Genomic DNA, 24,604 nt, shown 5'->3' with positions numbered 1-24,604 from the left:
TAGAAGTAGCAGAAGAGGACGACGACATGGTGGCGGTGGAGGCAGCCATTGTGCTGGTGAATCAATGTGAAAGGAAAGAATGACATATATGTGACTAGAATGTCCAACATGCTTATGTACAATCAAATTCCTTCTGATTATAATTTTATGAAAAGCAACACAAACATTAATACCAACATAGTAATACATTAGACCCAATAGTTCAACATTTTGTGCTGGTCACAGGAAACAGCATCAGTACCAGATAGGATGTCTGTAAACCTGCAACTCAATCATATTCAAAGCACATCACAATCAATACAGTAATGTAAGTACAAAGTAGCCGCATGTCGACAGCTGCATCTGAATAAAGATGAAAAGTAGTTTCTGGACAAACAAAAGGTAAATTATTTCAAACAAAATATGAAAAATTCTTGAAGATTCTTCAAGGTCACCTTCTGCCATATGTCACTTTACTTCAGATACAACTTTAATCTAAAGGCACTGTATTTTACTGACAACACAACAGAAAAAGCAACAACATAAATATTAACAATATTCTGGTACTATTCCAACTAGAATACTTCAACACACATACAATACCACATTTGTGCAAGTCCAAGGCAAAAGTCAGTCCACTTAAATCTCCAGAGAAGTGTCCTATGCATTCACTGACAACGCTCACATGTACAAATTTAAATAATGTGCAATTTGTCTACTGCATGTACATACTGTATAGATAATAATTTTAACCCTTTGAATGCTATCAGACAGTGCATATAGAAACTGTACTTCCTTCTTTCAGAATTCCATTCCAAGACAACTGTCTGTGATGAACCACATGCATGTTGGCCAAGTGCCACACTAGCATACCACTAAACTGTTAATCCTGGAGGTGAGTGCAGCCAGCAGCCACATAATACAGGATCTATACCTCTTACTCCCATATGATAAAAGTTCAAAATAAAATCATGAGTATCATGTCTGGATATTATTATTTGTGGTTTACACCTATGGAAGCTGGGAGTTCATCACTTTCTTAACACATAAATCATAAATGTACCACTAACTATATTTTATAAAACTGTGGTTTGTGTCACAAATTTAGTTAAATACGAAGACAATGTAAGGTACGAAATTAATGTGCATACCATACATGCAACAAAAATTTCAAGGCCAAATCCAAACTACGTACATACATTATGGGAGCATCTTAATTATCAACATCAAAAACTTAGCTGAGTTGTGGAGGTATAGGAGTTCAAAATTCACAGTTCAATCACAGATACCTCTACAACTACAACAAAAAAGATGACATAAAATTACTTTTATAAATTATATACAATCACCACAATCAATAAACAATCTGTACATTGCATGCACTGGAACATGTTCTCTCGAAAACAAAGTCTATGAAACAAGAGTCTGAGAAGACTTGGGTAGTTGAGAAATTTCTGACTTTTGTGGAGTTGAAATTCTCTTGACATTTTTTTACATAAATGAAACCATCAGGTTGAATTATTTAAACCTCTAAACATAATGGTGCCATTAACAGGCTGGATAGTATAATAAGAACTTAATATGTTCTGTCTTACTGCACCAAGATATCATATTAGCACTATGTACTTGGTGGTGGACTATGGCCTACAGTAAATACTACATTACAAATATCTATTTGGAGGGCACAACTCATCAATCATTTATAGTGTAATTAAATGAAAGAGGAAAAATGTTTGTGAACTTTTCCAAGAGCTGCAAAATGACACCATATTTATCAGAGCACAAGCAGATATATGAGGAAGATGTCGGCAGAGATTTGTCCTGGTATATGCACTCAATCATCACACAGAGAATATGAAAGGTACCAGAATCTGTTTAGTGTCATAATATTATCTGAACTCCCCACTCAAGATAACTAAATTTGAAAAGCAATAAGTTTTGTGATTGATTGGGCAAAATATTCTCAAAAATTACAGACATGATTTAGGAAAACAATGGTGTCAAAGCCACGCACTGGGCTGCAATGTACTAAACAACACAGGTGTTTGGTATCTGATCAAGATTATCATCACTGTGCTTACACAACTTCCCTCTCTCCAGAATTAACTCCTGCTGATTACTACTTGTTCTTTTTGAAGGGATGTACATAAGTCAGCATAACAGCAACACCTAAGATTAAACAAAAAGTCTTACAAACAAAAAAAAGTTTGCAGCTGTGTTTCCAGTAGTGGCATGGGCATTGGTAAAAATGTGTGACAGTAAAAGGAAATTATTTCAATGGCAGAATTTCCATGTCAACAAGCTAACAGACACGTTCACAAACATTTTGACTCTTATCACACAGTTGCCATATTATTGCTTACATAATTTCTATATTGCCACCAATTATTTGGAGAACTACATCACTTACTGCAGTGCCACTATCTACATGGTGGACTACCTCACTTTTCCATCAACACCTCACCTGCAGCCCGTTCCAAATTTGCTTCATCATCACTATGTGCCCCAGCACCTGCAGTTGGGCTTTTAGATCCCTTCTTCCAACGAAAGCTCCGGAATGGAGACTTGGAGCGAGAACGGTCCTTCTTGCGATCCAGAGAAGCCGATCCTGACTCCTTAGTACTAAGTCGGGGAGCTGTTGAATTTTCACAGTGTAGCACAGAATAATGAAGCCATGCTTTGCAAACTACATGGTACAACCACTGCTTGATACATTAATCTGTTTCAGTATCAGTACAAAAATCCATTGAGCTGAAGAAATATGAGTATTTAAATCCATAAAATTTAACTGATGTGACTACAAGGAACTGAAATATATACTGTTGTAAAGAAAAACAGCAATCAGACCACATACTATCCATCTGGCAAAGAATAACATTATCTCCTTTATGGAGTGGTTGTTCCACAATAGATTGGGCATGGCAAATGTACTTACAGTGATAAGAGGTTTTAAGAGAGAAATCCTGTGTTAGAATGATGAAAACCAAAAGAGATGCAGGCAAAACAAGCCAATACAAATGAGTAGGGAGGGAGAAAACTAGTAATGTACCATGCAATATTATGAAGAGACAACTGATACAACAAGCAAGCTAAAGTAATGTAAACTGTGTCTGCATAATGGACCCACATGTGTACCCCAGCAAATATTAATAATTATCCAAAAATCACAAACCCTTGCTTCCAGAAAATCACATTCGTTCATTTAAATGGCACTTTTGATCTCACTTTATGACAAGCTGTAACAGGCATTTTAAGCATGTCCTCTAAACCAATGTACTATTTACACACACGCTGATTTGCATTTCTGGTTGAATTTTCACCATGTTAAAAAAACTTTTTTTGGATTGGCCTTTTTAACATTTCATACAGTCCACTTCTAGCTGCAGATTCAATTTCCATGCGCAACGAGACACTGATCAACATCACAATCATAAAAATATAATTTTTACAGACAAAATTAATATTTACATGAAACAAAACAAGAAAGCATAAGGTTATTAAATCATGACAAATTATGAACGGGCAGTGCTCTTTAATATGTATTATGCCCAACAGCAAACACTGCAAACTGTTTTCATTAAATGTATGCAGATCATAAATAGGAAACCTCAACTATTTCTGCCTGTTAGTCAAATACTGATAAGTAAAAAAGTAAAGCTGTCCCACTATACGCGATGTAGGCGTTTGGGGGGAGAGGAAGTATAGCTCCTACTCATTCTTGACCTCGGCACTAGATGGGGGAATTTTATATGGGAATATTTAATTGAAACAAAAGCAATAAAAGTCCAATTTAAGATCACTCTATAACTTTACATGAAGACTGACTAACACTTCTCTCTGGCTTGTTAAATATCTATCAACTTGAAAACTTACTCGGATACAAGGGGGAATATGCTATGTCATGCTAATTTTAAGACACAATTAAGGGCTTGCATAAATTTTAAATTTTTCAGAGTAATAAAGCAAAATGGATGATCTGTAATCACATATCCTTCCACTAGTTTCATCTTGTGTCTGAGAGGAGAAAAATCTGCACATTCTTTAGTTTTCACAAGTTTCTTTTCAAAATATGCAGAATGATAAAGCAGTTCGACTGAATTCATATCTGAAATAAATCACACTACACAAAGATGAAAACATCTGGAAATTTTACAGCATGTCAAGACATAACCAAGTTGGATTAATACATGACCACCACACAAAAGAAGCTGGTAACAATATTTATACTTACTTATATTACTTTATTTCCACTACATGTTTTGTTTCAAGTGAACCATCAACAGGTGGACAGTCAAGGCTAAAAATTGTTACTACATAACATTAACAAATGAATCTAGTGGTGGGGGTTCTCTCACTACATTTCACAATATAGTGAAAATTCACAATTACAATGGAAATTACTAATTTCTTTACTTTATTCTAAATTATTCCATGCTAATAAAAACATGGTAAGCAATACCTCCCAAAAATTTGACCTGAAATTTTTACAGGCACAGAAAAAAAGTCTGATATCACAAGATATAAACAAATTAGCAGTTCGATGAGAACCAGTCTGTAGACACAGTTTCAACAAGTTCAGGCACACTGTGTTACTTACTGGATGCTGCTGAGGAAGATGGTGTCTGGCTTCCTGGTGAGCTCAGATGCGAGGTTGAGCGCTCTCGAACTCCCTCAACTGGCTGTGTGTTTGCAGAGTCTTCAGCAACTGGCAAGCTGAGACTGGGCACATGCACTGGCAGAACAACAACCAGATCTCATGCAGCAACACAACATGCAGATCATGCCAACGTGCACAATGCTTACTATGACCATGCTGTTTCTCAGCACAACTATATTTTTTGAAAGCAGTTTGTACTTTGCAAACAATCTATTCTAATGCAGACAAAGGATCAGTGTTCTTACAGACTGTATTTGGAAAAGTATTTCAAACATCTTGTTTGTTATATTTTGACTTCATGCCTTCTTGATGTGGTCTCTGATCATCATGGCATTTGTCCACCTGACTAAGATCAAGTAAAAATCCCAATTTTGTAATCAAAGGACTCAGCAAACAGGATTTCCATCTTACTCCCAATTACAGGATCAGTCAACATCAAAGGAGACTGCAACTTAAGGTGGAATCCAAACTATGCTGAGGGCCCACAAATATCAAATCATAAACTTCTGACTGTGGCAAAGTCAATGGAAGGGGGAACAAGTGCCAACACCTTTACAACACATTTGGCTGGCCTTTTATATATGCTACATTCACCAGATCAGATGACCACAGTAATATCTGGTGCAGAATACTATGGAGCTCCTCACTATGCAGTTTCAGTTAACTGGCCATATTATCATTCTGCATTTTTAAGTTAGGCTCAGAGACAAGACAGACCTCCCTCTGTTTACTTTCATCACAAACTAAAATACAAGCTGTGCAGATAATGAAATACGGTAGTCCCTGCTATAACGTGGCTCTCGGGACCAAAATCAAGAGACTGAATTAAAAAATGACAAGGCACAAGCTTTTGAGGCTTAAAATTAAGCTGTATTAAAAAACTTTTCACCAGTGTCTGGGTAGATAACCAATTTCTGGGGTGCAAAATAACATACTTTAAAATAAGTCAAGAAAACAGCCAACTTTTGGGGTTCAGAATGAATCAGCATTATACTGAATTCTATGAAGAGAACCACATTATAGAAGGATGCCAATATTTAGTGTCCAAAAACAATATATACACATTATAATGCAGAATATTAACCTTGTCAACTGTGCCATGAAGCTAAGAGTTGTCATTTTTAACACCTACAAAGGATTAGCTATATCACTAAGTGCCAATGCTCATGTACATAATTGTTTAGTTTATTTCATTCACTGAAAGTGTGTTTATACATCTTTTTGGGACACACTGTACAATCATAACAAAACTAGGTGGCACATTACCTGATGCAAAAATCTGGTTACCGTCACTGCACTTACCTTGAATCACAAGCACATAATAAGCACAACTACACAACCTATTAGCTATAAAGTAAAGTGGGTTAGTTATCCAGGAAGGAAAAAAAAGTATTAATATCACTGTGCTGCAAGCCAGCGCTCCTAAGGGTGCAAAGAAAATGAAGTACAATATATGACACTACAGTAGAACCTCTCTTATTAAACTTAAACAATATATTTTCAATGTTTGATAATTATTTAAATATAAAATACCATTTTCTATCAAAATACCTGTCTATAAATTTGCCATACAATGTGTAATGTAATGGATTAAATATTATATATATATGCACTGGAATGCACCGTGATGTCATTAATTTTGGTAGATTGTTGAAAGTTTTTAGTTTCTGACACTATGATGTAAATCATGGATAACCAATCAAACACAAGTCTTTATATTCAAAACCAACCATGGATCAGCCTTTAAGGGCTGGTGGTGTCTTTACAGAATTAAGTCAGTTAACAGAGGATCCACTGAAATGAAACAAACACACAGAAAAGACCAGAATCAGTTCAGACAATGAACACCACTCCCTGTTCCAGAAAGTCGCAGGAACCTAGGAAAGAATATTAAGTATGCGTTCACCCTCAAGCCAGTAACACCTGCACCAAGTTCTATGCAACAGTATCTTCACCTTAAGCACATATCCATAAAACTCCTGCAAGAAAGTTAGTAAGAACATGAAATACAAGCAGAAGTGTTTACCAGCAGCTGTCAGCAGCATATCACCAGACAAAACACATTTATAAGCTTATGGCATGCTACCTTCTTGATGGATTTTTATAGCCACTTTCATTGTGTAAATGTCCTACATACAGTGAAACCTCATTTATTTTCCTGGAATGTGTGTTTTACCATATTTTACATTTTCATCAGACCCACTGATTTTCCCCATTCCGGTGATTTCAGTTCTTGCAAAATATGTAGAAATTCCTTTACATTTCCAGTTTTGTGCAAATTTATCTGTCACACTGGTTAACTTTTCTTTACAACTATTGGCTAATCTTGAATGTTGGTCACCATCTTGCATCATTTTAGTTTTTGATGTGCAACTCTTTACAAGTTAGCTATTATTTCTATTTAATCTGTTGGCTGAATCTACTGCAAGCACTGCAGTCATTTTATTTAAAATGTGTACTTCACAAATCACATCGAAACAAGCACAGCAAAATAACAGATCACTTTTTTAAGATGCAAATACAATATTTACTACTGTACCTACATTGTGAGATTTCAGGTTCTCATGAAGGCAAGTAGGCGGTTCCTGCCTCCATCACTGTTCTGATGATGGAGGCAGGAAGCACCTTTGAAACATTATTCAATTGCAATGAGCCTACAAAGAGCAAGAAGATGGCCATCTCTTTACCAACATTATTTGCTACGTATTCTAATAATGACTAAGGTGAAGGTTGGTAAGATGGTTATGATTTTTGAATTTCCTGCAATTTACAGTTTATTAAGACTTCCCAGAAAAGCATAAATAAGAAGTTCCACTGTATTTACCATAACAGAAAACCCACTAATCCACCAAATTTCTGAGAAACTACTCATTATGATTGAATTAGAACATTTCTAAGAAAAAGAAGTGTGTTTGCTACAATGTTCCTACATATATATGTGACCATTCACTGTAAATGGTATTATGTTTCTATTTTATCATAATAAAAGTAAGTTGGATGTTTATTAAATCTTGTATGTCCCTAGCCCTTTACATCACTGTTAATGCTAAACATTTCTGGCCTAAAAAAATAAATTAGCCCTTCACGTGTAATATATCCTGTAAGTATGTTTGGTATTCTTAAGAAACAACTCACCATATATGTTGTTTTTATATCTAACCCAATGTTAGTGCTAGAGATTAAAAAAACACCTGACAGTGTTAATCTATATTTAAAAGTACCCATTCCCAATAAATGTTTTACATTTGTAACCTACCCTAACAAAAATGAACTACATTTATAAAAATACTGTACTGTCCTTCATTTCTAACACTGTGAATCCTCCACATTACCCAATTAAGCATTCTACATTCACAATAAATTCTGTTAGCGTTATTCTAAATTTCTACAAAACTACTCACTGTAAATGTTTATTAATTATAGTCGAGAACTACTACTGCCCTACACTTATAATGTTCAATCCCAATCCTTCATAATTATTAACATGACTAACACAATCACTGTGCTGCTTAAGCAATGTAAGCATGGCAAGGCAACAGATCACATTTTTGCCAAGTCTGCTGCAAACAGTCACCAGCCAAGCCAAGGACAACAGGAGGACTGACTCACCTTCCCGGGCAGCGGGCCGGTCCGACGGCGTCACTGCCTTGGTGGAAGGTTTGCGAGTGGCTGGAGGTTACCAATCACAGCATGTAGACGTGGTAGGAGTAGGGTGGGGTGGAAGAGACAGAGAAACAGACTGTGGTCATCACATGCAATACATGCCAAGAGCCACATTCCACAAGCCACAGCAGCGGGTAGCCCCAGTGCCAGGCAGTATAGGAATGCACCCCTGTTGCAAAAACCCTACCACAAACAGTGCTCGCACAACTACGGGGATATTGCACCTAATATGTTTTTAAAACAAACTCAATTTAATTCAAACAAATAACCTTAAAACTATCACAGACTTTTTGAGGCACTCTCCTGTCCCTATTCAGTAAGAAGTTTCAGTTTGTAGGCTCGGGAATATCAAAATTACATGTTCATGTCATACCACAAAATTAACATTCTTGTGCTATCAACAAATACATGTTCTTTGCAACTTTACATAATTCTAGAATATTATATAATACCTATAGTACCCTTTATATATATGAGACAGGACCGTGCACAGAAACACACAGATAAAACTACATTATTCATCTCCCAACTGTACCAATCAACTCCATAGTCTCTCTCAATATCTATGCAAAGAAAATGGTCATTTAGCTAGTCAACCAGTTGCTGCCTTTTAAGGAATTTGGAGGAGTATTACTATGTTCTAAAGAGTCAACCACTGATCATGGTCCTGAGCCAGATAAATCTAGTACTACTTATGAAAACCAGCGTATTTGGATAATTATTCAAAGAACTGAAGGCAGACATTTTCTTGAGGTCCAAAGAGGGTTGTACAGATTTAATCCTGCTTAACAACATTATTTTAAAAAGAACAGACTTTCATCCACAGCACAAGAATGTTACTATTTAAGAATATGCCTTGACACTAGTCAATAATAAAATTCTTCTTCATATCAAGGACAACATAAAAATTATACTTTCAAGTATACATCAGTTTCCCACAAATTTTCTTATATGTTAAGCAATATTTCATGTAGGCATGCTCAATTTTTCAGTCATCATTTATGGCAGGAGGAATGGTATGTAAATCTGTTTATAAGAAATAAAAATAAGGAGTGACATTACAGACCACTAAAATTTCCAAATCCAAAGGTATTACAATGTTATGCCTATTCACCTGCCCAATGTCACTACAACACACATGTAGGTCGAAAGTGTTAAACTGAAACTCTACTCCATGACTAACCACTTCAATCCCACTGACCTGTCTCTCATAACAAGGGAAACATTGATGGTAAGCAAAGTGTAAATGGCAGGGTCTCTATGCCAAGAAAAGTAAACATAATACATGCATTTTACATGGACGGAAACAATATAATGAAAATGAATAAACAAAACCAAATTCAATAAATAACCATGCAGAATGGAGATAAATTTTCTGATCACAGATTTTGGTACATGTAACAAAAAATAATCTCAAAAGAAATCTACACAACAAAAGCATAATACTGTGTCATTTAAGTTCATTACTTATTTAAAAATGAAAAGAAACCATACCAAAATTAATCAAATAATAAAGAAGAAATGGATTGCTCATGTGTTTTAAATATTCTTCTGTTCACCAAAATGCCAGTGCAGTTCCAGTCTGTTTGCAGGTAAGCACACAAATGTGCAGCTGGTGACAATAAGGAGCTATTGTATTAATATAGTCCTTATGGCAAGCTATTTGAGACCTTAGGCAACATAAGAACCTGCAGGCATTCAACTTTAACTTTCCAGTTCCACAGTTTAGAAGCAAACACTTGGAACAAAGAAACGGCATACCATGTAACTGCAGTGTCTCACCTTCTCGTGTTTCTGCCTCCTTTTCACCATTCAGCTGTACCTGTTCTGTCTCTGGTGATGCCTCGCCATCAATCCTGCAGGTAATAACATTAATATAATGAACTACAATTCAAAATCCACTAATAATGGCCGAACTGAAGTCTTACAAAACTGTCTGCAGAAAGAATTGCTCATGATATATATGAAGCTGGAGAATTTCCTATAGATCAAAAACATCTAGGTTGAAAAATGTTCCAATACTCTCCCTCCCATTTGATTGATTTGTATTCAGGACATATTTTGCTCTGTAGACGTTTACTAAAATTCAAAGTAAATCCATTTTCATCTAAAGACTAATACATAAACATAAAAGCATTTAACAAATATAATTTTCCTCTATTAATGTGAAGCACAACCTTCACCCAAAATAAAATAAAAAATGGGGACTGAGAAAAATATAGTACCTTTCACTTGGCTGATCCTCTGGGGAGCTGGGTGGGGGCGTCTGTTTGGCAGCCAGTTCTTCCTGACGTTTCCGCTCTTCTTCCTCTTCTCTTCGTTTCAGTTCTTTCAACTCGAACTAGAGATACAAATTGGAGGTTTTAGAATTACATTTTCTGAATTTAAACACATAGCAAGGACTGCAAGCCACACTGGAATAGTCAAAACCACATGATATGTCAGTCTTCCAAGACAAGACCACACAATTTAGGTTTCTTCCATATAATACAGATAAGAAAATTTATAACTATACTTGGGTTAATGATGACAATGATTACACCACTGGTACCAAAACTTTCCCATCATTGCCACTGCTATGTTCACACTAATAACTTCAAAACATAATTATATTACACAAAAGCAAAATCAAGCAAGGGCAGCTGGCCAAGATCAAGCTTTAATTCAACTGTCCATTTATTCTGCATTAAATAGTTAGAAAGACTGCATTACTTCACACAAAAACAAATCTATGTAGATTACACACAATACAATCAGCAAATCTCCAAATCCTTGTTACATATATTCAATCAGCACATATTCTTTGCCTCACAATAGGAAATACTGCCTGCTCAGATTAAAACCTGTATGATTCTTTTAAAAAAATGAGATTATCAAATTTTGCATACGAAGCTGTACAGTCAACGTTGTCCTCAGTCTGATTAAAACATCAATCCAAATATTTGTGGAGATTAGGAAATTAACAGCAAGCTGGAACAAATGCATCAATATGCAAGCAAGCAAACTATTCTTACAACTGCAGCCTGAAAGTTGCAATTGTAAGATCAGCAAAAAGCAAGTTTCTGAAAATGCACCAATGCCACTTCATTATTTGAAGCCAAAAATGGTGTGCTGTCCTGTTACTCCAAGGTGGCTCTAGTATGTCTGGGCAGTAGAAAGAAACATGAGAATGAGCTCAGATGACAGTGGCAATGATAGTGGCAACTATAGATCTGCTGGGAAAAATAATGAGATTTTCTTCTGTAGCATCACACAAAACTGTTTATTGTAATCACTTTGCATTAATATCTTCCATTTACTGCTCTGCCTCCTAGATTACTTAGTTTGGTATGCCAATGTTTCATAATATGACTATTAGCACCACACTTGTACAGATACCAGTAAAGTGAAACACAACCAAGTTTACTGCACAGACAAAACACAATGGCCTCCAGAAAATAACAAAACATGTGACATTGGCTTGAAGCATGATCATACAAAGCACAAGATGACATACAGATATATTCAGGCAGACGACTGTACTGGTTCTTACCTGACGTGTAAGTACAAAAGGGGAACTGCTATCACTTGAATTGGATGAACTACCACTTGATTGCCTATCCCTCTGATCCCTGCTCCATTTCAGTCTTTTGGAATCCAATGAATCTTGTGAATATTCTGTATTGTTATCAGGATTTGACAAATTAGTCTGGTATATCTGCAGTGATTTTGGAGATTCCATAGTGAATTTAGTAGGTTCATTTTCACCCTCATCAAAACGTGGTAATGTGGAACAATGGCTGTGTTGGAGGCTAGATTGTGAAGAATGGAAGGATGTAAGGTCACATTCAATTGGCAATGTAAGTGGTGACTGTATGGAATTGAGGAGACAAACTTCTGATCTAGGAGTAAATCTGGAATTTTCAGAGTTTTCATAATGTTTTGATATTATTTGTTCTTCTAGACTCGAAGGCAATACTGAATGAGAACTGGTTTCAAACACGCATGACTCTGCATCAGGACTTCCAGGTTCATGTCGCCAGTCTGAGTCCCAAAGAAATGATCGCATCCGCTTCCTCTGTCTGGGTCTCCCAACATTAAGATATATTAGCTTAGTTCCTGTAGATGTATGCTCTCGTCTATGTCGCCTCCTGTTTGGATTGTAAAACCTTGTACTGTCTAACAGAATTGCTCTTATTATATTTTCTACAGGTCTGTGGCAGTGCTTCCGATGTTTTACTGGGGCTGAGATTTTTTGACATGTGACAGGCTGACAAAATTCTATGGTTGGTGAATCTGAGTGCACTCCACCATCATGCAGGGGTGCCACAGGATACAGCATCACCAGTCCTGCTCCATCACCAGAACCAAGAGTAGAAACAGAAGTGAAAAGCTTCTCATGCTATTAAACATACATAACACAGATTAGAAAAAGACATTCTCATATTCCACAATAAACAATGCAACATGCACCCATTACTACCACTACAACTACCACCACCAAAGCAGTACAACATAACAATACTAACAGCAACAAAATAATCATAATCAATTCATGAAACTGTCTTTTCCTCATTATCATCCAATATATGAATACATCATGAAGAAAATCTTTAAATTTACAACAGCAATTTAATTTTAACTGAAAAAAATGACACTATCAAAATGAACTTGTACACTGACACTTAGGCTTACAAACCTTAGCAACTACACCAAGAACAGCTGTGATACAGCACATAATACCACACAAAAGTTTTTAATTCAACATGCAATTTCTAGACTTTACAAAAATGTATTTTACATGAAACAAGGCAAGTACATACTGTTGTGAGCCGCTCTAATGCTCCAAACCTCTCTTCCTGAGCTGCTGCTGACTTTTCAAAAGCTTCATGCTTCTTAATGAGGTTCTCAACCTCATCAATTGTATGCTAAAACAAACAACAGGCATAAAATAAGTTCTAAAATTCAAGGAGTGTAGTTTGAATTTATTTTGAAAACACAACCTCATATCATTACAACATATATGTGTGAGGAGTAATGATTTTCTACAAATGTATTCTGTGAATTTCAAAAATTTACTCATTCACCACACCAAAATCTTAATTACCACAATGTCCCTTAAAATTAAAATTGTGTTAAAAATGTTCCAAGTCTTTATAGATATCTTAAGATCAACTTACTCCAAGTTCCTGACTCATGAGGTATGGTTCCTGTGCAATAAGCCATGCTTCAGCCACAGCAGCATCACGAGCAAACTGATACACCTCCAGGACTGAAATGTAACAGGATTAATGGATAAATTTTTTTGGCTACAATGGCATACCATTATCAGTTGAAGAATGTATGAAAAAATCTGCACTCTCTCCATCAACTTGTAGGCAAGACCATAATTGCACAGTAAGGTTGTCATCAGCATGCAAGCCAAACATTTGTTAAGCACAAAATCTAACACGTGATTGAATTTATTTTGTAAAACTCATATCTTACCCACAAGCTGATACTTTGTATTGTCACAATCAATCACAGTATTATCAGGATTTTATTGTACAGACAGAAAACATAAATAATCTTACTAAGTTGCAAGTTCTCCCAGCGTTCTTCCCAGCGGTGCAGAAGTGAATTGCGTTGATTTGTCAGAGAAACAAGTTTCTCCCTGATTTCATTGGAAGCATAATGATTGCGTGACAGTAGCTCCTTTCCAAGTGATATGCAGGCAGTGAAGTTATCTTCCCGGGCATCAATTTCTGCTTTCAAACTCTGGTGATTATTCATCAGCAACTCCACCCCACTCACATCCCTACGGAAATTCAATTTAAAGACTTCAACAGGCATGCCTAACCCTTTCAAAATAAAAATCAAGGAAATGCATGCCCCATGGCACACTATCCATACTCAGAACTTTTGCAGTTTCCTCCAATCCCTACATTCTTTTTACCAGATCTGCACATGGTCCACATGTTAACTGTAAGTTACATATTTCCACAGTACCTTGGTTTCTCAGATGTGTTCATCTGCCTCACTACATCGTCCATCCAGAGCATCAGGGTGCGCACCATGTTGAAGAACTTGAACAAATCACCCGTGTCAGCTAGCTTCTGCCGCCGCCCATCACACATGGCCTGCAGATTTGCCCATGCTGTTACAACCTCTGCTTCACGATTTGTGATCTCCTTAGCCTTGTCACCAGCATATGAAGCCTGCAGCTTGGCAGATTCTTCCTGAATTTGGTGCACCTGAATAGGAATGTAACAATGTTACTCACACATCATAACAAAGAACACTATTCATAAGTAACAATTACAGTGAAACCTCTATCCATCGTTCCCGGAACTATAGTTTTCCCGGATGCATCGTCCATTTTGTTCGGTCCCGAATACATCCCATATAAAATAATGTTACATTTTCCCGCTTCTATCGTTCCTCGAACTATCGTTTTATCGCATCGATCGTTCAAAAATCTTAGTCCCGGCCCACAATTTTCCGGCAATGATCGTTTCTGAGAATTTAAAATGCTGGGTTTTGAGATAAATTATTACCGAAAGACGCACAATGTTTTTGGAATACGCAGTAGCGGTAACCTGTTATATCGCCCAACCAGCACATTCTTTTGGAATGAGGGTCAGCGGTGCCCATTGTCAGAAATTTTACGATTTTAATTTGGGTGCACTCATATTTCGTTCCAGCGATGCCAGATGGCATGTGCAGTGTGAATTTCTTCACAAATTCTTTTATTACAAGTACAAAGGAAAGGCTGGCGGCACTTTTCATTCTTCTGGTTCATCTCGTTTCCAGCGGTTCAGGGTCTTCTACAGCTACGTTTCGTTAAGTTTGGCAGTACTAGTATTTCCATTCTTCCTGTTATTGTCCGCAAAGGGGGTTGGAGTGGTGAGGAAGAAGACGACGACGAATGCGAGCCCGAAGCTTTGCCGAAGCGCACGCTGCATTGGCGAAAGTGAAGTCGTTCTTTTATGCGCTTAATATTAGTGAACGTGACGAGGAAAACATTTTGAACGTGGAAAGTGCTCTGTTTGGTCTAAAACGTAAAGTTTCGACAAACCAGTTGTCCATTAAAGACTTTTTTGGTAAAAAGAAGTAACTTTGAAAGAGAAACATTGTTTTTTTTTAAATTTTTAATGCTTTCCCGTATCTATCGTTTTCCCGCATTCATCGTTTTTATTTCCCACCCCCGCCGAAAACGATGCATCGAGGTTTCACTGTATTTACTTTAATCCGCTAAGATGTCCAATGTTCATAAAACCGTATCAACTATCTACCTACTTGAGCTGTAAATACTATGTCTAAAGCAGCATTCTATTTTGTGTCTTTGCTGTATAATACAATATAGTTGACTCACTCTGACTTACCCTGGCCTTTGCTTCATTTACGAAAACGCACATGATTAAGCACTCAAAAAAATATATTGTACAATCTGTCAAATTTCATCCAGAAAAGTAGATTCTGCCAAATCACATGCGAGTCTGATATACAATATGTCCAGACAGAAAAACATGGTTTGTAACAGAATGAACAGTACACGATAAGTCCAAGACAATGTAGTCAGTACAATTCTATATTAATAGGATGTAATCTTCTAACCTGTGACTGGAGAGTCAGCAGATCCTGAAGGAAGTTTTGGTGTTTACGCTGCAGAGCTGAAACTGAACCAGCATCACGGCCCAGCTCATCGGACATGGAGTGCTGCTTCTCCAAAATACGGCCCAGAACATCCTTGCAGTCATGGAAGAACTTGTGCAATTCACGTGATGCAGCTAGCATCTATGGGCAAAATATCACAAATTTACATCATTTTTTTATTCAGTCCAGTAATATAATTTATGGTGGTCACTTTTATTAATCATTGTTAGACTTTAGGTTTTTCAATTAGAAAGGGAGTTGAAGGAAAAGCCCTCATCATAGACTAATACTCCATATTTTGCTGTCTCAAATTATAGATGAGAGAATGGTTCCCCTGTTCAAGCCTCACTAGGACAATGGCCAAGAATCTTCAAACAGACCATGACCACTTTATCTCACATCCTTCCAAATCCACTCTTCCCTCTGATTTGTCAGTCTCACTTCAGCCTCTGCAGCTCCCACAGCATGTTATAATAAATTACAAGAGGAACACACTGCTTTATACCTGCGTTCTTGTTTCAATGAGTTCAAGCAGATCTTGCCAGGCCTCATTAAGCCCATCCTTCCACTCTGCAATTGTGGCAGAATCAGAGTGACCTGCACTGATAAGCTGATCAGCAATTCCATTAACAGCAGCCACACGCTCGCTGCCAATGGCCTCAGTGTCCCGTGCAAATTCCTTGAACCTCTCCCATAGTAACTGTTGCCAAAATAGAAACATATTTTATTAAAATAATTCAGCGTTTCCTTATGCTGCACATAGCAAAGTCAAACAGACAACAACACACCGTAACATGATCATAATCTTGTCCCAGTTCATGTGAGCCAGCCACAACCTCACGCTCTGCTATCCACTGTTCTAGGTCGTCAACTTCTCGGTTTAACATGAATAACTGGAGGGCTTCATCAAGCTTGGCTCTCCTCTCACCTGCCAGATCCTTCAACCCAGCATAGAGTTTGTCCACTTGTGACTGCTTAACAGCTATCTGGTCACTACAACACAACACAATTAAATTCTTATATCACATAAATCCCTATTAATCAAAGACAGTAACCTGAACCTATGATTCAATGTACTATGCCCAACATAACCTTCAATTAATTGCTTATGTCAAAAAGATGGGACATGGTATATACACATGCAGAACATACCTGTCTGGATGCTGCTCACTGGTTAACTGCCTTGCAGTTTCACCCAACTGCCTTATCGTGTCTGCATAATCTTCTACAGCCAATTCCAGGGTCTCATGCTTCTTCATCAAATTCTGTGCTGAGATTTCATCCTTGCCACGATCTTCCACCATCATGTACAATTCCTGCTCACTCATCCACGATTCTGCTTCACTTGCATCGAAGAAATACTGTAACATTTATTCCATTACAGTGATGTCAGCAAAATGATGCACAGAGAAACCAACCATGAAAAAGAAAACCAAGGTAAAATATTATTGCTGAGATATCATTGATTTTTTTAATCAGAACTTCCATGATTAAAAACCAGTAATAAAGACTGCCATTAGAAAAGTTCTTTCTACTGTGAGTGGTGATAGAAACCATCTGTGTCATGTTCTCAAACAACTTAGAATATCCGAGTGACTTTCAATAAAGAAACATTTAAGCCACACATAAAAATAAAATAATATCAACAAAATTTAACACTGACTGTAAACTGTGACCCTAAATGAAATAAACAGTAACTTGTACAACATAACCCCACCTGCTGTGCCTTCTCCGACTGCAACAGTTTGTTTCGTCGATTCTCCACTGCATCTTTCAGCTTCTGCCATTTGGCCAGTAAGTCCTCAATTAGATGCGTAAATTCTGGTGCATCCTCATGGCCCTCATCTATTAATTTCTGCCCATTGTTACAAACCAAATGTATCCTAGGTTCGTGATTGTCAATCTCTGTGCGTAGTGACTGCAACATAATAAGAGCATAAGGATACAAACTCACAACATCCATACACATACACTTAATGTAAAATAACCTTTTATCAAAGTTTTCAAAAATGGTTTGTTGAAAGACACTCAGGGGTTACCAGTTTGCAGCCTCATAGTTACGCAATACTGATTCAAATCTATTCAAGGCAGGTTTGAATGCACAAAGTTATACACTAGTTCTATGGCACACAGCCTACAGATAAACTTGATGATGGTATTCTGGCTCAAGATTTTCAAAGATGTACAGTGAAACCTCGATGCATCGTTTTCGGCGGGGGTGGGAAATAAAAACGATGAATGCGGGAAAACGATAGATGCGGGAAAGCATTAAAATTTTTTAAAAAAACAATGTTTCTCTTTCAAAGTCTTTAATGGACAACTGGTTTGTCGAAACTTTACGTTTTAGACCAAACAGAGCACTTTCCACGTTCAAAATGTTTTCCTCGTCACGTTCACTAATATTAAGCGCATAAAAGAACGACTTCACTTTCGCCAATGCAGCGTGCGCTTCGGCAAAACTCGGCAAAGCTTCGGGCTCGCATTCGTCGTCTTCTTCTTCCTCACCGCTCCAACCCCCTTTGCGGACAATAACAGGTAGAATGGAAATACTATTACTGCCGAACTCAACGAAACGTAGCTGTAGAAGACCCTGAACCGCTGGAAACGAGATGAACCAGAAGAATGAAAAGTGCCGCCAGCCTTTCCTTTGTACTTATAATAAAAGCATTTGTGAAGAAATTCACACTGCACATGCCATCTGGCATCGCTGGAACGAAATATGAGTGCACCCAAATTAAAATCGTAAAATTTCTGACAATGGGCACCGCCATTCACTCCAACTATCACCCCTGCACCGCTGACCCCTCATTCCAAAAGAATCTGTGCTGGTTGGGCGACATAACAGGTTACCGCTACTGTGTATTCCAAAAACATTGTGCGTCTTTCGGTAATAATTTATCTCAAAACCCAGCATTTTAAATTCTCAGAAACGATCATTGCGGGAAAATTGTGGGCCGGGACTAAGATTTTTGAACGATCGATGCGATAAAACGATAGTTCGAGGAACGATAGAAGCGGGAAAATGTAACATTATTTTATATGGGATGTATTCGGGACCGAACAAAACGGACGATGCATCCGGGAAAACGATAGTTCCGGGAACGATGGATAGAGGTTTCACTGTATTATGTCTTGCAGCATACTGCCTAAATACAAGTAAAACTGCCTTTAATCAAAGAAAGCAAAACTGAAGTAATGACAAAAAGTGATTAACTCCATTCTAACTCCCAAATTTCTATGAACATTACCTGGTTCTTCTTCTTGAGCATGTGAACATTGAAAAGACTGTTACCATACTCAGTTGAAGTGGCCTGTGGCATTTTCTCTGCTATCCATAGCTTCTCATCCTCTACATCACGTCGGAACTGGGAAGAGAAAAGTTAAATCTGTCAGTAGTTACCACATTACATACCATGTCACACGAGTCACAGTGGAAATATATTTAATATTGTTCCTTGCTTTCATTTATTTTACATTCAATTTCAATTACTCAAAGTCAATTTCAGCATTAAGTTTGCTCTGTTTTGGCATTTAGATCTTAGCTTTAGCCATGTGGTATTTGAATAATTATGGTAAAATGGATAAAATTACAATTCATAGAAAGACAAGAATTAAACAGCATATGAAAAATGCTGGGATGATCCCTGCTGACATTTTGAAAACAAAGCAAGCACTGTGAAGAACAGATTTCCTTATGCAAGGCTTACTCACTGATGACAAGGGCAGCAAGCACCTCTGAAATGTCAGTAAATCTCTCCCAGACTACACAGCCATCTTCATAGTACCCACCATGAGAACCTGAAATCTCACCTGGAATGCCTCCTTCTTCTTTTCAAGTTGTCTTTGTCTGTCCAGCAGAGGAGCCTTCAGCTGCTCAAATCGTATTTCTACCTGGGACTTCTTCACCTGGATTTCATCCATTTTCTCTGGAGCAGTTCGCTGCAAGTACTCAGCCTGTGTCTCTAACTCAGACACCTGTTTCGCCTTCACAGCCATCTGGGTCTCAATCATCTAAATCAACAAATTAATCTGCTCATTCTCTCACCACACATCCTTTATGAGCCCAAGGTACCCTGATATACAATCTGATCTGTATTCTTTAAGGGCTTTTATGCCATGCAACAGTATGATAATTTGTGCTTGCATTAATGAAGTGCTGTCATTTAATTGGGCCATTAACATCTGCAGGAAAACATTAAGCCAGGTAAGTTCAACATGGGTGCTTTCAGCAACAGCCAGATTCCAGCATGTCACAATCTCAGTCCTTAAATCAAGTATCTTCAGTATCACATTTTAGAGCCAGTCTATAAAAAAAGATGACTACAGTCCAATTTCCAACTGGAACAAAGATTTTTCTTTTTGCCATCATGTCCAGACGAGCTGTGAAGAAGGTTAAAGAGGTAAACTGGCTGCAGAATGAAACTGACCAATAGAATTAAAATTAGTGTCAATATTACGAATATGTGAAACATTACCTCCATCCCTCTATATATCTTCATGGCATGGTGCTTAGACAAAGGGACCACTTTACTTTACCTTTATGAATTTAACTGTAAAATAATAATGAATTAACTCAAAATAGTAAGGCATTTAGTAACAGACTTCTACATTTTGGGGAATCTCATAATAGATACCTGTTGTTTCTGCATGAGGATATTAACAGAGGCCAGATCAGTACCAGTGTCCTCTGACTCAATTTGCTTCTCCAGATCATTCATCCATGTGTCTATGTCATCACATGTCTGATGAAGCAACACTTCACGATTCGCATCAAAAAGCCTTTCTCCCTTATCCTTAGTAGCCTGTTCCAGGTCATCAAATTGCTGACCCAGTTCAGAAATTCTTGGCTCAATCAGTTCTGCCAGTTCTGGTTTCTCTTTAACCAGCTCTTTTGCAGCCTGTAATAAGGAAAATATAATCTACAAAAAGGAAGGGTCACTCACCAACAAACAAAGGCTGTTGAAAAAGTGTAGTGAAAGATCTTATATCCACACTGTATTTTTTTCTCAAGAATAAATGTGCATTAATAGGTAATTAGAATTATTCCATTTTCCTAATATGGAAAACCAATTTCAAGCCAAGTATTCTATAAAGCACAACACAAATGACCCATTTATCAAAGATAAGAGTATGAGGTGCATACACCAAATTTCAGTCACATAAATAACACACAATTCCTAAAATTTCATTGATGCCTGACTCGTGCAGCAATTTATTAAAATATTTCACAATGGATAATTACTCTATCTGCAAGACCTAACTATAAAATAACATATTTTTACAGAAAATCTGGATATGGCCTGTATGTGACCAACTTGTTTAAACAAATTTCTTCATTTAACCAACCTCTTGAAGTATATCAAAATTCAACCTTCACGACTCTCAGCATGATAGCACAGTACAGGGTCTCACTAATCACGCTATGATAGACAACAGATCACATGATGTGTATAGTGCAACAGCACTGAATTAAACAGGGAATAGACAAAATCATGCAACATGGGCCTGTAGTTTTACCCCTTTCATAGCATTACTTTATGAAAGAAGTTTCTAATACATTAAGCATGTAACACAGAAGAAATGAGAGAAAAAATACAGGATTTTATAGGATAAAAACCAAACTATTGGAAGAGTAATTTCTTTCACATCACTTTTAAATTATTCATGCCTCTTGTAATAAATTACTCTTATTATAATTTATTACAGTATGTAAAAGTATGCTGAAATTCAACATAATGTTATAATAACATTCAGAAATGAGAAAACAATAGCAAGTAGTTTTGTAAGTACCTGCTGGATATGGAAAAGCCTGTCCTTATTGGATGCTATCTCTGCCTCAAAGGCTTGGTGTCGAGTCCACTTGCTGTGCACAGTTTTTGCACTGCGATATGTCTCATCTTGTGCTGTAATATTCTTCTCTTGCACCCATTCACTCAGTTCCTCGCAATCCTGTAATTCATATAACACATTTATAAGGAAATAATTACCTGCGATAATTTATGGCCATTATTAATGTACCACTGCATGTGGTAACATGAACGGTCAAGTCTGGCTCAACCATGTTTAGCAAACTTATAAACACATGAACAATTTTGGGTTCATCGAACATGGGAAAGAATTCATAAAAACGTTTACAAATACACTGTTACAAAAAACTGTGACCTTAAAGATGCTTGAAGCAGCATGCCAATCCTAAGTTACTGTTATCTGCCACTAACCTTACATAACCAAATTTTCTCTCTGTTATAAGAAAGTCACAAATTGTACTTTAAGTATGAATATCCATATTTATCAAGGATGATTACAAATAAATATGCTAATTTTATGTGAAACTATATGAATAGGTGGGTCACTGAGTGTGGAGTTGGGGAGAGGGTATGTACATTCATCAGAGAATGAAAAATGTATGCACACACATTTATGTGTGTGTGCATGGGCATCTGAAATGAGTCTCATAGAGTCTGAGAATGGCCACATGTGTCTGTAAAATGGGTATTACAAGTGGTCATATGATTTTTATAAACATTTTTACTGCATATGCATTGGGCCATTTCCTTTACCTGTAGGAACTGGTGAAGCTGCAACTGGTCTTTGAGTATCTCCATCTGCTGAAGTGCACGGTCACGATTAGCATTGCGCCTCTCATTAATATTTTCTGCCTTTTTGTGAACTTTATCAGCTGGGGAGAATAAAAAAAACACACATTATAAGTTGGATTTCAAAACTGATGAAATAAAATCTCTACTACCACACAATGTACTTAACCCTTCTGCTGGGGAGTATTTCTTTAAGGTAAAAACATAAATACTGATATCTGGCTGGATTCTTGCAGCTTATACTAACCACTGGATGTCAAGTAACAGATTAACTTACCTAAGAATCAAATCAATCTGAGGTTTTACACCACTGACCTGCAAAGTGACCCTCATCGCACAGACGACCAGCAAACTGCACAACATTGTTGATCTTGTCATCATTGGCCTCCATGGTTGTCAGGAAAGCCTCATGCCGCTTGATCAGGTTTTCTGCCTGTTCCAGGTTTATCTACAAATTAACAGAACAGTAACATGCTAAGTGTATTCTTATTCAGATTTATAAAAAATCTATAATTTAAACAGGTCGAACTACTCACTGGTGTCTCGTCCTTACTGAGAATGTGCTCTTGTTGTGACAGCAACACCTCTGCCTGTTTAGCATCACGGTTGAACATTTGCAGATTCAACGACTGAGACAGTAACTGTTGTCTGTTCTCCCACATCTGGTGTAGCTCTTCCCAGCCATCCTTTAGGGCCTTCAATCGTTCCCGCAGGAACATGTACTGAGGATCATCTTGCGTTGAAGGTTCCTATAAAAACAATGACTTTAATGCCACTCATTGAAAATCCATAAATTACAACATCTTAAATATGTGGTTTCAGGTTTAATAATAAAAGCCATATATAGATATCATCAACCAATAAAACAAATTCATTACTGATGCTTCTTTACTAAAGCCATGTGAAAGATTACTTGACTGTCATGCTATCATTTTGCATAAAGACTTTCTTATTCTTCCTAGCAAGACTAGGGCAGATTTCTTATTCCTCCCTTACTTACCACTACTAGCTGAGCAAGAGAAAACAAAAAGACTAGGTTATACAAGTGCAAATAAAATTAAAATTACTTACAGCAGTGATCCGTTCTCCATACTCCATCATTTTTGAATAGTCATCTGTGTAGTTGTCTATCTCTTCTCGGATGCTCTGATGCTGATTCAATAATTTCTCTGCCTCAGCCAGTGATGCAGGAGTGTCTTCTGACGCTACATCTGTCTGAGTCTTGGTCAGCCATGCCTGGAAGTGGTCCAGATCTCGCAGGAACCGATGAAGGTCACCTGCCTCTTCTAATTTTGAGTCACGCTCTTTCAGCTACAAACCACATCAACAAAATATTGAACACAAGTCTAAATTAATGAAATATTTGTTCTTCGAGTCCAAAATGTTAGTAAATGTTACATTAACATTTACCATTTGTGTGAGCTGTTCCCATATCTGCTGGATCTGTGTGATTCTATCACGAATAATGGCTGCCTCTTCTGGGTGTTCTGTACCAATAGAATCAGCCTCTTGTTCTAGAGAATCCAGTTTTGCTTGAATGGCTGCCAGATCACGCTCCATTCCTGACAGTCGACGCTATAATGCAATACACACATTAACTTCCCTTACTGGGTGAGTATCTACCATATTCTCATAATTTCCAGCCAGATAGTGATTTTTAAAACCAGGAGTTTCAATTTTGGCAATCTTGACAAACCATACAGAACATTAAGAATGTAACAAACCTGCAGTGTCATGATGCCTGTAAGGTCCATTTCAAGGCTGTCTGTGGACTGCAAGATTCTCTTTTTGTCTTCTATCCACGACAATGTCTCACGGCACTCAATGTGGAATGATTGCACTCCATGGGCAGAATTCAATTCATCACGTTTAGCTTCTGCCTTCTCCCGAAGTTCTGCCCACTTATGATTCAGCTGAATGGAGACAAAATTATAATTACTTATATTACCATAACTTTAAGACACTTCATCATCAAATAAAATATGTCCACTACATAGTCAATTCCACACATAAATACCAAGTCCTATACAGCATTATCTATTTCACTTCACAGAATACATCCAACATCACCCATGTCTTACCCACACATTCTCCA

The 24,604-nt window shown here is 37.3% G+C and overlaps 1 protein-coding gene across 12 annotated transcripts in view; it reads right to left on the bottom strand.

The window, feature by feature from the left end:
• Positions 1-24,604, bottom strand: part of beta-Spec (spectrin beta chain) — a 65,153-nt gene that overhangs the window by 8,599 nt on the left and 31,950 nt on the right. For 4 of the 12 annotated variants that reach the window (XM_022070144.2, XM_087357671.1, XM_022070146.2 and 1 more), the window contains 25 exons: positions 24,234-24,422; positions 23,920-24,084; positions 23,581-23,820; positions 23,046-23,258; positions 22,825-22,957; positions 22,474-22,592; positions 21,704-21,862; positions 20,548-20,811; positions 19,724-19,924; positions 19,162-19,278; positions 17,631-17,831; positions 17,066-17,274; positions 16,702-16,906; positions 16,419-16,613; positions 15,875-16,054; positions 14,267-14,511; positions 13,852-14,075; positions 13,459-13,550; positions 13,102-13,206; positions 11,832-12,680; positions 10,525-10,640; positions 10,082-10,155; positions 8,246-8,305; positions 4,577-4,711; positions 2,444-2,614 (listed from right to left, as the gene is read on the bottom strand). In XM_022070144.2, the coding sequence (XP_021925836.1) occupies positions 2,444-2,614; positions 4,577-4,711; positions 8,246-8,305; positions 10,082-10,155; positions 10,525-10,640; positions 11,832-12,680; positions 13,102-13,206; positions 13,459-13,550; positions 13,852-14,075; positions 14,267-14,511; positions 15,875-16,054; positions 16,419-16,613; positions 16,702-16,906; positions 17,066-17,274; positions 17,631-17,831; positions 19,162-19,278; positions 19,724-19,924; positions 20,548-20,811; positions 21,704-21,862; positions 22,474-22,592; positions 22,825-22,957; positions 23,046-23,258; positions 23,581-23,820; positions 23,920-24,084; positions 24,234-24,422 (4,861 nt within the window). The remainder of the gene's footprint in view (positions 1-2,443; positions 2,615-4,576; positions 4,712-8,245; positions 8,306-10,081; positions 10,156-10,524; positions 10,641-11,831; positions 12,681-13,101; positions 13,207-13,458; positions 13,551-13,851; positions 14,076-14,266; positions 14,512-15,874; positions 16,055-16,418; positions 16,614-16,701; positions 16,907-17,065; positions 17,275-17,630; positions 17,832-19,161; positions 19,279-19,723; positions 19,925-20,547; positions 20,812-21,703; positions 21,863-22,473; positions 22,593-22,824; positions 22,958-23,045; positions 23,259-23,580; positions 23,821-23,919; positions 24,085-24,233; positions 24,423-24,604) is intronic. The other 8 variants (XM_022070155.2, XM_087357672.1, XM_022070151.2 and 5 more) reach the window with 7 other exon arrangements.

The sequence above is a fragment of the Zootermopsis nevadensis genome, unplaced genomic scaffold, assembly GCF_977971745.1.
Source record: "Zootermopsis nevadensis isolate Lab colony 2312 unplaced genomic scaffold, Znev_1.0 Znev_ptg000028l, whole genome shotgun sequence".
NCBI lineage: Eukaryota > Metazoa > Arthropoda > Insecta > Blattodea > Termopsidae > Zootermopsis > Zootermopsis nevadensis.
This window is presented reverse-complemented; position numbering and strand designations above follow the sequence as displayed.